The following is a 14,501-nucleotide window of genomic DNA, read 5'->3' as shown; positions in this document are numbered from 1 at the left end:
ATGACGGCTTGGTTTTGAATCTCCTCTGTTGCTGCTGTTAGGGACGTCGTCCGGATCGGATATTAGCATCTATTTCTCTTGGGGAAGAGACTTGACGATGCTGAAATCACTCCTAGTAATCGGTTGGACTATTTCCCGCGGTGTGGAGAGCTGATCAGCGGGTTAACTCGGAGATGACTACTCCGTTGATTTCGGACGTACATCCCTCGGACTACACTTCCTATTTAAGTCAACATTTTGTGCTACTAAGTAGTTTTTCCTTCAGATCACTTTGGAATTTTGATTTATGGCTATTTCCATAGACTATTCTTCTCGGCGCTATACTGAACCATCTAAGCTGAGCTTGACTGGCACTCCACACCAACATCTCCGTCAATTCCATCGCAGGTCACGATGGGAGGACCCCCAGCCGGGCTAGTAATATCGATATCGGAGAGATGGATATCCGTGCACACAGAATTGGGCGAGCAAGTCAAGTCAGCGACAACCTTGCCATTCTTGCCTGACGAGGTGCCATAGATGTTCTCGAAGTTAATGTTGGTGAAGTTGACTGACGACGGGTATTCGGCACAGGTGGCGGCGTCGATGTTGAAGTAGCACTGATCCAACACGATAGGGGAGTCGGTGTTTTCGACGCGAACATCCTTGTATGTGATGTTGTTGATGCGACCAAAGCCGACGTCCGGTCCAGCCCAGGCCTTGAGACGAACGCCGTTCTTGAATTCAAATTAGGATCGGTCATGATTCACCTTGGGAGAGTTGTCTTACCTGGCCGTTCACCAGGGTCACGTTCTCAATCCAGGCATGCTCGATGATATCTTCGACTCCCGGGTACTGTCCGATACTTCCCATGCTGACACCGTGGGTGTTGTTGCACCACAAGTTCTGCACGAAAATGTTGGTGGTGTTGGGCTTGGGGGCGAAGCAGTCATCGCCGACATCGACGCGGGTGTTGGTCACACGGAGACCGTCCACGTTGAAGGAGTCAAATCCGTCGGTGTTCTTGGGCAAAGCCTGCGGAAGGGTGATTAGACTTGATTGATAATGGCACCAGATGTACGACTCACAGATGCGTTGGTGGAAAAGGAGTTGATGTAGACATCATCGAAAGAGACATCCTTGGTACGGACGAAGAAGTTGGTCCAGCAGGGGGAGTTGAGTTGGGTGATACCCTCGACAGACACGCGGGTAGCGTTGTCAGTCACGAACAGAACGGGACGGTAGAAGACGTTATCCGGGTCCTAAATTATCCATTAGCACATGCCATTCCGAACTCTCTTGGAATGCTATGCTCACCAGAATTTCCATGCCAGCAAAGGCATTGTACCACTCCTGACCATTGCCATTGAGAGTACCCTTTCCGAAGATCTTGATGTCCTGACCACCCCACACCCAGAAAGTGATAGATCTCTGGAAAGAGTAGTAGAAGTGGTTTGCTTGCCAGTAGTCGATATCGTCGGTGAACTGCTCATGTCAGGGCAGTTCAACCAATCACAGTCTTGGGCTATATACCTTCACTTCACCCTCCAGCTGTACCTCGATATCATCCAAGAAGCTGAGATCGAGCTTCTTGCCAATGACATAGGTCTTCCCCTTTTGCAAGAGAAGTCTGCCGCCGTGGTTGGCGGCCTTGATTCCCCAAAGGAAGTCATCCGAAATATCATCGGTGTCGCTCTTCGATGACCGGATTGTCACTGTCCGACGGTCGTGGTGCTTGTGATGCCCATGAGCGCCGATCTTCTTCAGACCTGCTTTATCGCTGGCCGGGATGATCTGGGCACCTTTGATAATATGCTCTGTCGCAAGAGCACTAACTGTGCTGAGCAGGAGCGCACCGATAGCGAGGAACTTCATTATAGCGGGTCAATGAAACCAATTGGTACTCTGTCGGCTTGATCCGTAGGAGAGTTAAGCAGGCGACCCTGCTAATTTATAAGAATATCCCGGGATATCGGTCCTAGCAAATGGCGCCCACGCTTTTCCCCAGATTACCAATGTCCGGGGAACGGCACGGGCAGGGGGAAGAGATTTCTCCGCCTGTAAAAAAGCAATTCCATCGCACGCTAGTGTGATCGGCAGGAGATGTGGAATGCGGCGATAGGGTGAGTTAGCGGTGTTGAGTATAGACAGGCAATGGAGTCATTTCTCCGCATTTCGCCAAGGGTATCGGATAAGCGGGAGGATGCGGAGAGACAGGATGAGCCTAACGAGCTCAGGCGTTGGGTTATTCAGATTCCAAATTGTTATGGCCGAGTGTTATGGCCGGGATTCATATTCCCCCGTCTGGGGCTGATCTCTGCCTGGAGGGTTGGGTTCTTCCACCAATCAGCGGCACAGTTCGTCATTCAACGTTCTCGTCGTGGTCTCGCAGTTTTTCCAGGCTGGGGGGACTGTCGAGGCCTCCTTTCTTCCGGTTTTCAGTTTTCGTTGGATATTGTGTTTGTCGTGGCTGGCGCCCAGTCTTGGATGGAGTGAGTTGTCCCGTGGCAATTCGTCGTCACTGTTGAAGACATTTCTTGACGGGCAGCCCCCTCGTGTCTTACCTTCATCTGATATCCTCAATATATTCTTCAACCAGTCGTGGTAGACTTCGATGGCCGAGGGCGTCTATAACGTCTAGTCACGCCATCTTCCAGAGTTTATCTGGACTGCCACCTTAACCCAGTGGCCGGATAATACATGCAATTGTATGGTATTGTTCAGCTCATCTATAATCGGAGATAGGGGGACAATGAAAAATTGCCTCTATCTATTTTACAACTCCTTGCTGGCCTGCACCAGCGCATAAAGACAGCTGATGTTCCCAGACCACCAAGCCGCTGAGCGCAGAAAGCTCAAAGAATGAGATTCGACGTTGCAGTAGAGCAGGTGATATGCGACACGGGAAACCGAATACCAAACACCGACAGTGTTGATAGTCTCATTGGGGAGACCGGCGTACAAGGAGACAAGAACTAGACAAGGTCAGTACAGTGCAGCAATTTCACCACAAACCCGAGAGAAAAGGATAAGGAAGTAGGTTGGGGGGTAGAAATTCAACTCCACATACTCGCTGCAACAAACAAAGTATACCCCTCCTGCGCATTGGCGTGCGCCGACGTCTGCCGCTTGAGCTTGTCAAGGGTGCGACGGGTAATCTTCCCCGACTGCACGGCCGCCTCACCGTATGTAGTCAAGTCCTCACGGGGGTTGGCATTGTGATCGAGACCCATACGGATCTTTGCACCGCGGGGGCTCGACAAAATATACGCGAAGAACCAATTGACCATCAGTAAGGCTGACGCGTGGTTCGCGGGTGGCTGGTCAGGGGCGCGGAGGCCGAGAGTTGTGAAAAGGGCACTGTGAAGGTGAAGGTTAGTTTCGAGTTTCATTCTCTCTTGGTGAGTGTATATGGGCACTTACGACATTATTGAATATGAGAGATTGTTGAATTGTGTTAGTTCTGTCCTTTTCAATGAGACCGACGTTGGAACTTTCAAAGAGCCGAGGCAAATCATCTGACACACGAAGGGGTCCACTTCCACCTTCGATTCCCTCTACTCCGTACACCATTCTATTCTTTCCCTATTTTTGAGTGGAAATACCCTCTATGGATTCGATGTTTTAATACAACTTCGCAATTTTAATTGGATATGATCGAAAATCTGAGAGTATGATGGTTGTTACTATCTTCTCCAGGGACGAAGGTGTATTCCAGATGTAGCGTCTTGTCCGTTGTAGGTACGGGAATAGGTGCGAGGAACTGGCCGAAGTGGAATCCTTGAGCCAGACTGTCGTGCTGGACCTTACGATCGACCCCAGCTAATTGGCTGGGAGCCCGTGGGCACGTAATAGTCGGCGTATACGGCAAGGAAAGGCAAGCCAAAGGCCCACAACACCACTGGGTCGCCCATGGGCCATCTATTTGGCTTCAAGTCGCCGTCTGAATTAAATCAGATGGCCAGAGCGCATGTTCCTTGCGACCTACCCCGGTTGCACACAGCATATCTCACAGCATATCTCGTACAGGGAGTTGGGCAGTCTCTCTCCCTGGGATAAAGATCATCGTCGTGTTCCTCCAACCATTTCAGGCAATCGGACCACGTTCTCTGAAACGCCATCCGCACTTCTAGGACCCAGATTGCCTTGGTATCCCTTGCGTTCACTTCAAGGTTCATCTTCTTTTGTCGAGAGGACCGAGTTCACTTGTATCTTCCACGGTTGCGTTCCAGAGAGGCGCTCTGTAAGTCAGTTTCGTTCAGTCTGCCGGGTTTAGTCGAAATCGAAGTTCGTCTGAAAGGCCCTTTTTGATAGCTGTGACCCCCGTGATTGGTATGATACATCGCTCGTTCGGGTAGTAAGTGATGCTACCTAAAAATCCCGGTCTAATGTCAGAACAAATGATTACAAGGAGAGATGACAAGCATAATTAATTCAAAGGCAGTATCTCAACATTACCCTTCTTGGTCGCGTCGTGGATCTTGATCATTGCCACAGATGTCGAGCATCATGCCGGCCACCTAAGGTCAAGTATAGGGACTGGGACTGGGACTGGTTTCGAAATATTGCGAGATGAAGCTGACGGCTAAACATTTCATGGGGGTGGCTGGTATTGAGCGTAACACCCGTGGACACCGAAGGATGCCGGTCGATGGGGACATGCAGGTTATGATATACATCGGTAGCCTCTATATAAAAGCTTGTCTTGCTTCCTTGATGGAAGTGTCTTTTGGGGTCCAGGCTACCAAGGGAGATAAAGGTGCAAAGGTGAGGGAAAGGGAAGGTTGGTTTCGAGCAAATATATATCTACAAATAGTTATACGGAGTATAACTACCTAGTCATCTTCAGTATGAGTCCGTCAGCCTTATATACAAGGCTATATAATTTATCATCCGCTGTTAGGAAGACAGGGTTATTTTCGGACGAGTAATACTTTATACTGGTCTCAGATCGTAGGGACTTTGAACCCTTATAGTAATCACGAAAAATAGGTGATAACATGACATAGTTGCGAACTTACGGAGTAGCTACCCAATGAAAGTTATAGTAAAATGAATTTATCATACTCGTGCTATAGCCCTGTCTCGTTCCATATCTTGCTGCCTGACTACGTGTAAGTAACTATTCCATATAATTGTATGTTGTACATATTATCGTGTGCTGCGCCACATCCTCGGCCTTTCGGATCGGCGACCCCGAGAAAGTGGGAATGTTTCCAAGTCAGGGGCTAATTGCTTCGCCTCGTTTATAGATGTGGCAAGTAGTTAAGTCGCATTGGTATTTGCATTACCCAGTAGCAGCCCTGTCCGCAATCCAGGGCTAAAATGTTCCCGATTCAAGAGCAAGGGATGGGATCATTCCCAACACCGATTTGTAATACGGAGTTGCGATTATATTATATCATGACCTATGCTAATGTTTCTAGAAGGTCTTGGCTTGTCTCAGATGGAGAACTCCGATCTAGATTTGCATATAGCATCAGATACATTCTAACTAGACTTGATGTTCATCACGTTGTCATATTCGTATATACCTCAAGTTGAGAAGAACCCAACTTGAAACGGTGCCCAAACCCCCTTTTTCTTTACTATGCTGATCATGATATCTTGTGTTACCTCAAAACTCTATCATGCGATCTATGAGATATTTTTTCCAGCATGCAACCATCGACACGTTAGACCAAGAATATAAATTGAAGGCTGTATTGCTAGTTGAAGTATCCCAATTTGATTATACACACCTCGTTGCATAATGGGTTCTATAGAGGAACTACCCAAGCTTTCTGGCCAGAGCAAATGCTCTTACGTCTATGGCTCCCGCTTCGCTGCCAGGCCTCTGCCATCGCATCAACTTCCGGATGGAGGGATGCCGAAAGATGTGGCGTACCAGTTGATCAAAGATGACCTGACCCTGGATGGTCAGCCAATATTGAAGTGAATATGTTTCTCAAGTGTCCAAAAACCAAACTGACTTATTATTCGATATAGCCTCGCCAGTTTTGTGACCACCTACATGGTATTTCAACTTTTCACCTTATCTTTGACCGGCACTAACACTACAACAGGAAGACGAAGCCCTCAAGCTACTCGCCGAATCAGCAAACAAGAACATCATCGACCACGAAGAATACCCAAAATCCGTCGAGATCGAGCACCGCTGTCTGAACATCCTCGCCGACCTATTCCACTCCCCGGTTTCCGACGGAGCCCCAACCGCCTTTGGCACATCATGTATAGGGTCTTCCGAAGCAATCATGATAGCAACCCTAGCAATGAAGAAACGTTGGGAAATCAACCGCAAAGCCCAGGGGAAAGATGCCTCCAACCCAAACCTCATCATGAGCAGCGGCGTCCAAGTCTGCTGGGAAAAGGCAGCCAGGTACTTCGATATCGCCGAGAAGCTAGTCCCATGTACGGAGACGCGATACGTGATTGACCCAGTGCAAGCAGTCGACATGGTCGACGAGAACACCATCGGCATCTGCGCGATTCTCGGCACAACATACACGGGCCAGTACGAAGACGTACAAGCTATCAGTGAACTTCTCATTAAGAAAGGACTGGACACACCCATCCACGTAGATGCCGCCAGCGGTGGATTCGTGGCCCCGTTCGTGAACCCGGATCTAGTTTGGGACTTCAAATTACCCAACGTCGTCTCGATCAATGTCTCTGGACATAAATACGGACTAGTAAGTACAGTCATTAATCACCTTAACTCCAACTGCCCAATTACAGCCCAATATACTGATCTCCCATAGGTCTACCCCGGCATCGGCTGGGCCCTCTGGCGGTCCCCAGAGTACCTCCCCGAAGAGCTAGTCTTCAACATCGACTACCTAGGCGCCGAGCAACTAAACTTCACAATGAACTTCTCCAAACCAGCATCCCACATCATAGCACAGTACTACCAACTCATCCGACTGGGCCGAAGCGGGTACACAAGCATTATGAAGAACCTCACGAGAACAGCCGACTACCTCACCAGCCAGCTACGAGAAATGGGCTTCGTAATCATGAGTGAAGGCGGTGGTCGGGGCCTACCAGTCGTGGCGTTCAGGTTGGGTTCGACGCAGAATGCCTTCTTGGATGAATGGGCGCTTGCGCGGAAACTGCGTGAGAGGGGGTGGATTGTGCCTGCTTATACTATGGCTGCTGATTGTGAGACGATGGGGATGATGAGGGTGGTTGTCAGGACGGATTTCAGTATGGGACGATGTATGAGTTTGGTGCAGGATGTGCGGGATTCATTGGGGGCTTTGGCGGGTTTGGAGATTCAGAATATTCAGCGGTATCAGGCGTGAGTATACTCTTTTTCTTGTTTGGAGGCTGATCTATCAAAGGATTTCTGCTAATCTTTGTTGGATAGATTGGTTCAGAGTTACGTTGCGATTTCGAGGAAGAACTGTGTTGATCCGGCGTGTTCGCGGGTTGTCAGTCAGGAAACGGGGAAAGAGATCGAGAGGATTTGAGGTTTGAATTGGTTTTATAGAGTGATATACGTTGTACAGTCTAGATTTTATTAAAAGTTACCTATTTTTACTGGGGATCCCGTGTGTGTGTGTGTGTGTGTGTGCGTGTGGTAATTGATGAGTCTCAGGACTGCCAGGTCTTATTTTTTAGGGGCATATAGGAAAAATAAGTCACTTTTGTCAGCACATAGACCCCTATACAGACCCAGCACCATACCCAGCACCCAGTCCCAGCATCATACTCAGCACCGAGTCGTAAGACGTGAATGTAGACGTGAAAGGGGCCAAAAACACGCGCGTCGAGGATGAAAAGGATAAATATCAACATATCGAGTACACCAATGCTTGGTTCGACAGAAATGTACCTTTTTTTCTGATCAAAATGCATGGTTTTTTACTATGTAAACTGGAATCCCTATAGTGGTGGCAGAATTATATGGCAGAAAACTCTCCACTGGCAGAAATTATGGCAGAATTCGGCGTCGCACCTGATTAGGAAGGCGGTACTGGAATTTCAGGCAGGGGGGGTCCCATTACTGCCTACGCCAATCCTCATTTTTAATATACTGTACACTCAAATCACCCTCCTCCGCTAGGCTAAACCATACGTAGGCTACAATGCCATGGGACCATTCGGTTCGTTCGGACCCTCCGCCAACCAAGTTGCCCCGTGGTGAAAGCACACTGCGAGATTGGCCCACGAGTTTCATTTGGTACAATCGCCACCTGTCCCAAAGAGGGATACCAAGTCGTCGAAATGCTTTGAAATTCGCTGTCCAGAGAGCGTGATGACTACGGCCTTCTTCAGTGACACGAAGGACATTGAAATAACGAAGCATGGGGTTTCTGCAGTTCCGAAATTTCGGACTCCGACGCCATTTCTCATCAACTCGTGTATTTTGAATATTTGGCAGAGGCCAGCATGCCTGTATCGTCAAATCGGTGGGCGACGGAATGGCAACTAAATATGAAGCCAAATGGCTGAGAATTGTTGGTTTGGAGGAACATAGATCGACCACACACTCCGAAATCGTCGGGAGCTCTTCTATTCCCTCTCGACACTGACACCATTTCAGATATTGTTTAGTGAAGTTGTTCAGGTCACACGTTGACCATAGCCAACGGTTTGTTGCAGCGTTATGGATCTGGTGGAAGAGCTCAAGTTTCCAGAGGGCTCGATGCGTCCGATAAGTCTCGATCCATGATGGTGGATCAACGTCGAATTGGATGAGCTCGCCACCTTTTGGTGGTGGAAGTCCTCCATTCACCCAATCCACAACATTGACACCGGAAGCCATAGGACGGCGGGGCTCTGCGGACTCGAGACGACTCATAAAATGTTGAAGACAAGCACAGGCAGTGACATGTATTTTCGCTGCTATATTTACAGTCTGTTGGACCGCGGCTAGTGAGTGGGTGGTGGAAAGGCAAATAATACGTCGCCGTGGCCTATGATCCCAGCTAGCGAGCTCTTCTAGCAGGGCTTGTGGAGTGAATGATCTCGATAGAATAGACGCTAGGAGCGTGAAATAGCGATGAAGCCCGGGTGAGGTGAGGGAGCAATTTCTCAGGACGGTTTCGGTGACGTTTTTGAACCAGCCGCTGAAAGCTTCCTTCATTCGGGGAGATATTTGTTGAAGACCCTCCAAGCTGGTGAAGTCGCAGCAAGAATCGAGAATATGACAAATAATTTCGGTTGGCAATTTTGCAAAGGGATCCATCTTCGTGATAAATTGGATATTGTGAACATCTGTAGGGCGGAAAGGGAATGAAACGGAAGAGGTTGAGCTAGTTAATGCCAAGGAATTAATTCCCAGTCTCGCTTCAAGTCCTTGAAACACTAGAAAGACACTAGAAGCTCCCGAAGGTCTACTGTTCCGACTAGGTAGATAGAGAAGGGCCAAAGAAAAGCTCGATGTCACGGCCCTATAACGAGAGCGAGATCACCTGACTTCGGTGTCTCTATCCTCCGAGGCCCTCCGAGTCCTACGAACCGCATAAGTATACTACCTACAATATTGTAGGTAGCAGTTCAGTCTAAACATATTAGTATTATATAAAAGCATTCGTAGTCCCGCAGTTGCTAGGATAAAATCATATCTATAAATATCGTCTATAAGATATTCGAGGAATTGATGATTGTATAGGCGGCACGCGGTTCAGAACATCCATCTTTAGAAGTCAAGAATTGGGGAAATGCATATCCCAAGAGTGCTGCAGACAATACCCAACCACGACCAGTCGCAACTCCGTCTCTGTGCACATCTTCGTTTACTTTGCTAATCTTCATGATGATATGCTTTACCACGTTTTGGATATCTCCCTGGTAGAAATCTGCTGAACTTTTGCTTCAACTTGTGGAATGTCTATACCACTCGACAGTGAATCCAAGTTGCTCTGGTTCTCCCAAAGAAAGCATATGAAGAAGTCCGCGCTTCTCCAGGTTCTGGCAGAATGTTCTTTTAAGAGAGAAATCCACTGCTGAGTCGTGTTGTCCGATGCCACCGCTATAGCCATCCGGTTCTCCATCATTAGCTTCTTCAGGCTTGGTTGGCTCTCTGGTGCGACAGAGCACGAAAGCTCACCAAGATCTGAAGCTTTTCAATAACCCATGAATAACGCGGCCTATGACCGTACGCCATTGCGGGGTGGATATTTTTTCGGCTTCGGCGTTTCTCCAGTTGTTTCTCCCAGGGAGGAGCGTCTCTGTGTATGCGGCCAATTCCGCAATCGTGGCATACTTGTTATGCCAACATTTGATGATGATGTCGTCAATTAACGGATCACTATCTAACCTCGGACATTCCATGTTCTGCAGTAACTCCACTACTTTGCGTCCATGCTCTTTAGGATCCTCGGTAAGATGTCGATCTCTATAACGCTCAAAGCCGTAGTTTATGAGGTAGAACAGGGAGCCCAAGGCGAATTGTTCGGTTCGAGGACCTAGGAAACCGGAACTCCCACGTTCCCCTTGATCCTGTTCGTCGCTGTTGAGTATCCTTCCATACGGGGCGATGCAAGCTTCAAAATCTGACCCAATTTCAGCCGTACAATCGAAATCTGATAGTTTTAATCGGTTGCGATCAAGTAAAATATTTTCGGGTCGTAGGTCGCCATGTGCGAGATTGAGCGATTCTAAAAAAGCAACGGCTTGAGCGAGGTCGTTCATCCATTCCTTTCGTAGGGATAGAGGTTCTAGTTTCTCTATGTTAGTAACCAAAGCTGTTTGCTGGTCGCGAGTGTTGTTATTTTGTATTCTCGAACAGAGGGTTACATCTAATGAGGCGGTTAGTAGAGACAAGAAAAGGGGGCCAGGGGAGGGAGGTAATGTCACGACCCTCTCTCTGTAGAGATAGAGACACCGAAGTCAGGTGATCTCGCGTATAGTATACTACCTAGGTAGTAAGAACTCGGATCCAATACTAAAGGATTGAAGGTTAGTCTAAATATATATAACTAGTATTTACATGTAGTTATAAAAGCATTCGCAGTAGTATTGTAGCCCCCCTGTCACTCTGATCATACACCCGAGACCCCTTCTCAATAGGGTCGTTACACTTGATTTATAAAGGGAGCTTTTCTATATGACCTTACATATCTCAAAATTCCTATAGTGTCAATCTCTATCTATTTTTATTTCTATAGTCAATAAAACACGCGAATACTAGTTTCATGAAATGTTCTCCTAGCAAATTACGATATGGCACACTGGCGGCTATACACTGTCGTAATCACAGGGCATCAAGCGCATCAAGATTAACGAATACATAATTCATGAAAATGTCGGCAGGTTGCCAGACAAGTCGGCATCCCAATCCCACAACTCCGGGCCAGTGTAATCCAATCCATCGAACCAGCCTCCTAAATCTATTGGCTGTGAAAGGTCAGCATAGTCTCAAACGGCATCCGAGGAACAATAACCTACCGTAAAATCACTGAAGTCAGTCGATAGAAGCGATGCAGGATCAATATCACTCGGTGTTTTCGAGGCCGGAGTTGTCCCTGAAGGAACGGAAGTCTGAACAGGAACGTTAGGTATGACGGACACATATCTACAAACAGAGGTACCAACCTGGAAGGGGCGATTATCAACACTAATCTTAGCCTCCTGGTATGTAAGACCATTTAAGATCGCCCTGCAAATGCGAATGGACCTCTTCGAGGCCGTATCAACATTACACAATGGGTCCTCACCCTTGACGCGCGATTTGACCGAAGCAAGGATAATATTCAAAAAGAAGAACGGCTTGCACCCCTTCCCATCGGGACCAATGCGTCTCCCGAAATTATCAGCGGTGCGCTCGACAGCCTGCATCATCACGCCTTGCTGGGACTGGATCATGCTCATGAGCACGCTCGAGTTGACACCGTCCATTCCAGATGTAGCAGATGCACTCATCTCATTGGCTTGGAGGGAGAGCTCCACGCACGCGGTGATTGCGGCGTGGAAGGTTTCATCGCAGAACATACCGCTGCCCAGCTGGGTGATGTGCGGGTAGAGGACGTCCTCTGTCGAAAGGGGAAGTTCCATCTGGGAGAGAATACCAAGGGATTCTTCGAGACAGATTTTGCGGGAGTAGGAGCATTTGGGTAGGCGGACGACACTGAGGGAGAAAGGGCGGTGGAGAGCAAGAAGAAATTTGCGCATTATGAAGAGATGAATGGATTGGGCGAATCGGTGACGTCCTGATTCTCCCGGAGCAATACTTGGGGCGTTGTCTTCGAATAGGGAGGATGCACGCTGTATAGAGCGGGAGAGTTCATCACCCATTCTCAGGGCGTCGTCGTAAGATAGATTAAATCGGAGACTGTTTATTTTCTTGGCGATTCGATAGCGTAGTGGGAGGGTCTTAATGAGGAGAGTTTGGTAGAAGTTTTGGGTGTAGAGAGCAGTACTGAGTGGAGAAGGATCATTCTCCATGTCCGGTATCAAGTCTGAGTCGTCCCAATTGGACGGGGGATCGCAGTCGCATTCGTCTAGATCAACGGACGGCGGGACGCCGCGGTCGAGAGAGATCTTGAGGTCCAGCTCGACGACAGTTGCCCAAAGGCGACGGCGCAGTTCAGAGTAGAATGGTCGGGCCTTGCGGAAACGAGTCGGATCACGATGTAGACCCATTGTCATCGCAGACCGAATCAGCGATCCGGCTGAAGCCCAGGCAACATCCCCGTCACTGGCGACTCCCAACCGAGCTACCAGAAGAAGAGTTTGGGTCTGGAGCATTCGGAAGTCGATATCCGGGCTCACAAATGTGCACGAAATATATGACTGGACAGCCATGATCCACTTCATGGCCGGTTTCTGGAATATGTCTCGATCATCTTGGCCTGGGCGTGGGACATAGAAGCAACTGCCAGCAGCCATCACGGCGAGTAACTGAGCGACAAATGCCATGTCGGTTGGCTGGGTATTGGCCCAGTAATCAGCATACTGTCTTAAGAACGTCGGCGTGTGCAAGATTCTATATGTCGTCTCGAAAGTGTCGAGATACAGCTGAAGCAGATGGTCTGCAACATTCCGCTGGGGAACCATTTCATTAAGCTTAAAGGCCTGCTCGCGAAACGCGCGCTGATGATCTTGTGTCTCGCGCGACCAAAGCTCCGTCTTGAACTTTTTCATTTCAGTATATTCTTTATCTTTTCCCTCTCCGCGGCAACGATCACGGCGCATAAAGGCACCAATATCTTTGAACTACACCCGGTTAGCAAATCAATTACAAAATACAATGAACCATACTCACAAAAGAAACAGTAGTGGTATAATGGCTGCGACCGAAATAACGAGTCTTAGCCTTCTTCCCGCGGAAACTCGAATCTGGCAAGTATCGGACGCGGTCATCAACACCAACATTCTCAGAACTATTGGCCGTATCGACTTCAGAAAAGACATCACAGACCGAAGTCTCAGGCGTCTGAAGATGAGACGGCTTTCCGAGCGAGGTTTCCAGAACACGCAGCCGACTCCGGAGTTCACTCAGCTCATCGGAACGACCACGCTTCGAAACACGATTTGAAGTCGGATTCGGCCCCAATTTCGAGTCGAAGACGAACATCCCGCTTTTCCGCCCGGGCTGTTCTTCTCCGCCACCATAGGGTAATTGCGGGGGGGACATGCGTTGAGAAGAGTCAGATACAATACCAGGCTGAGTTCCGACAAAGACGCATTGGGCTGTTGTCTTTGAGCGCACACATTGTCTGCAGGGCAGAGAGCGGTCACATTTTAACTTGCGCTTGCGACAGACTGTACAAGACAGAGGCGGGCGGCGGCGACGCTGTGTAGTGCGAGATTGACTTTCTATCTCTTCATGGTCTAGGGAGGAGTGGTCGTTGTTTTCCATTTTCAGGGCTGTCAAGTGATTTTGATTTCAGATTGATTTTCCTTTAGTCGCAGGAAGTCCTTGCGACGGCGCTAGACATGGGTGAGACCTTCCTTGTCGGAGATGGGGGCGCTTTTCCGGATTCCCTGGCTATCCCTGGCTATCCGACGTCTCGGAAAATACTTTGTTATGTGTATCTGTAACAGTTAATTGACAGATGATCTTTGAAACGGTGACACAAGGGCTTATTTGCCGTATATGTAAGTCCCTGGCTGCTTACTCGACGCCGAATGTCCGGGTTTCGGAGATACTCTGTTGAGTAATTGGGGTAGTTATCTCCGAGGAGATGCTGATTGATAAGTCAAGCCTTGCCAATGTGACATCATTACGTATTCGGCTGGGATCTTCATGGCTCATCAAATCATTAATTTCATTCGAACAAATCACCGTCTCTGTCGGAGTACGGCCTAGAATTCCAGACTCACATTAAGTCACGTGGTCTGGTCTTGGAACCTTGAAAATTAGGCATCTAATTGCTTATGTAAGATTAAGATTTCCAAGGTTCCAGGGTTCCTCATTTCTTGGCACTTCCCTGGCTTTCCACTTTGTTAATGCAGACTAGTTTATGTAGACCTTCCTTCCAGATCACGGTAGTCAAATTCCAAGCTTCACTTTTGATATCCACGCAACGCTATGCCAAATGTACATCCAAATCAATGAAAATGCCGAAAGT

At 48.4% G+C, this 14,501-nt stretch overlaps 5 protein-coding genes across 5 annotated transcripts; 1 reads left to right on the top strand and 4 right to left on the bottom strand.

Annotated features, from left to right (window-relative positions):
• Positions 1-332: 332 nt before the first annotated feature.
• pgxB (uncharacterized protein) lies at positions 333-1,854 on the bottom strand (the record flags this gene model as incomplete). Its single annotated transcript, XM_002560447.1, has 5 exons — positions 333-716; positions 769-1,014; positions 1,068-1,241; positions 1,297-1,464; positions 1,513-1,854. 5 exons carry the CDS (start codon positions 1,852-1,854, stop codon positions 333-335), a joined length of 1,314 nt encoding a protein of 437 aa, XP_002560493.1.
• A 900-nt stretch (positions 1,855-2,754) lies between these two features.
• Positions 2,755-3,407, bottom strand: N7525_011554 (MAPEG family protein; the record flags this gene model as incomplete). Its single annotated transcript, XM_002560449.1, has 3 exons — positions 2,755-2,954; positions 3,050-3,339; positions 3,403-3,407. The coding sequence occupies 3 exons, from the start codon at positions 3,405-3,407 to the stop codon at positions 2,755-2,757; spliced, it is 495 nt and encodes a 164-aa protein (XP_002560495.1).
• A 2,324-nt stretch (positions 3,408-5,731) lies between these two features.
• N7525_011553 (uncharacterized protein) lies at positions 5,732-7,283 on the top strand (the record flags this gene model as incomplete). The annotated part of the gene is made up of 4 exons (XM_002560450.1): positions 5,732-5,913; positions 5,968-5,995; positions 6,045-6,671; positions 6,741-7,283. The coding sequence occupies 4 exons, from the start codon at positions 5,732-5,734 to the stop codon at positions 7,281-7,283; spliced, it is 1,380 nt and encodes a 459-aa protein (XP_002560496.1).
• A 701-nt stretch (positions 7,284-7,984) lies between these two features.
• Positions 7,985-9,172, bottom strand: N7525_011552 (uncharacterized protein; the record flags this gene model as incomplete). Its single annotated transcript, XM_002560451.1, has 1 exon — positions 7,985-9,172. One exon carries the CDS (start codon positions 9,170-9,172, stop codon positions 7,985-7,987), a length of 1,188 nt encoding a protein of 395 aa, XP_002560497.1.
• Positions 9,173-11,312: 2,140 nt separating this feature from the next.
• On the bottom strand, positions 11,313-13,789 carry N7525_011551 (uncharacterized protein; the record flags this gene model as incomplete). The annotated part of the gene is made up of 4 exons (XM_061215524.1): positions 11,313-11,318; positions 11,377-11,469; positions 11,524-13,143; positions 13,193-13,789. The coding sequence occupies 4 exons, from the start codon at positions 13,787-13,789 to the stop codon at positions 11,313-11,315; spliced, it is 2,316 nt and encodes a 771-aa protein (XP_061068036.1).
• Positions 13,790-14,501: the final 712 nt, after the last annotated feature.

Source organism: Penicillium rubens (assembly GCF_028828025.1).
Source record: "Penicillium rubens strain IBT 27055 chromosome Unknown utg000004l_segment0_segment0, whole genome shotgun sequence".
Taxonomy (NCBI): domain Eukaryota; kingdom Fungi; phylum Ascomycota; class Eurotiomycetes; order Eurotiales; family Aspergillaceae; genus Penicillium; species Penicillium rubens.
The sequence above is the reverse complement of the archived record's forward strand: the minus strand, read 5'-3'. Positions and strand labels throughout refer to the sequence as shown.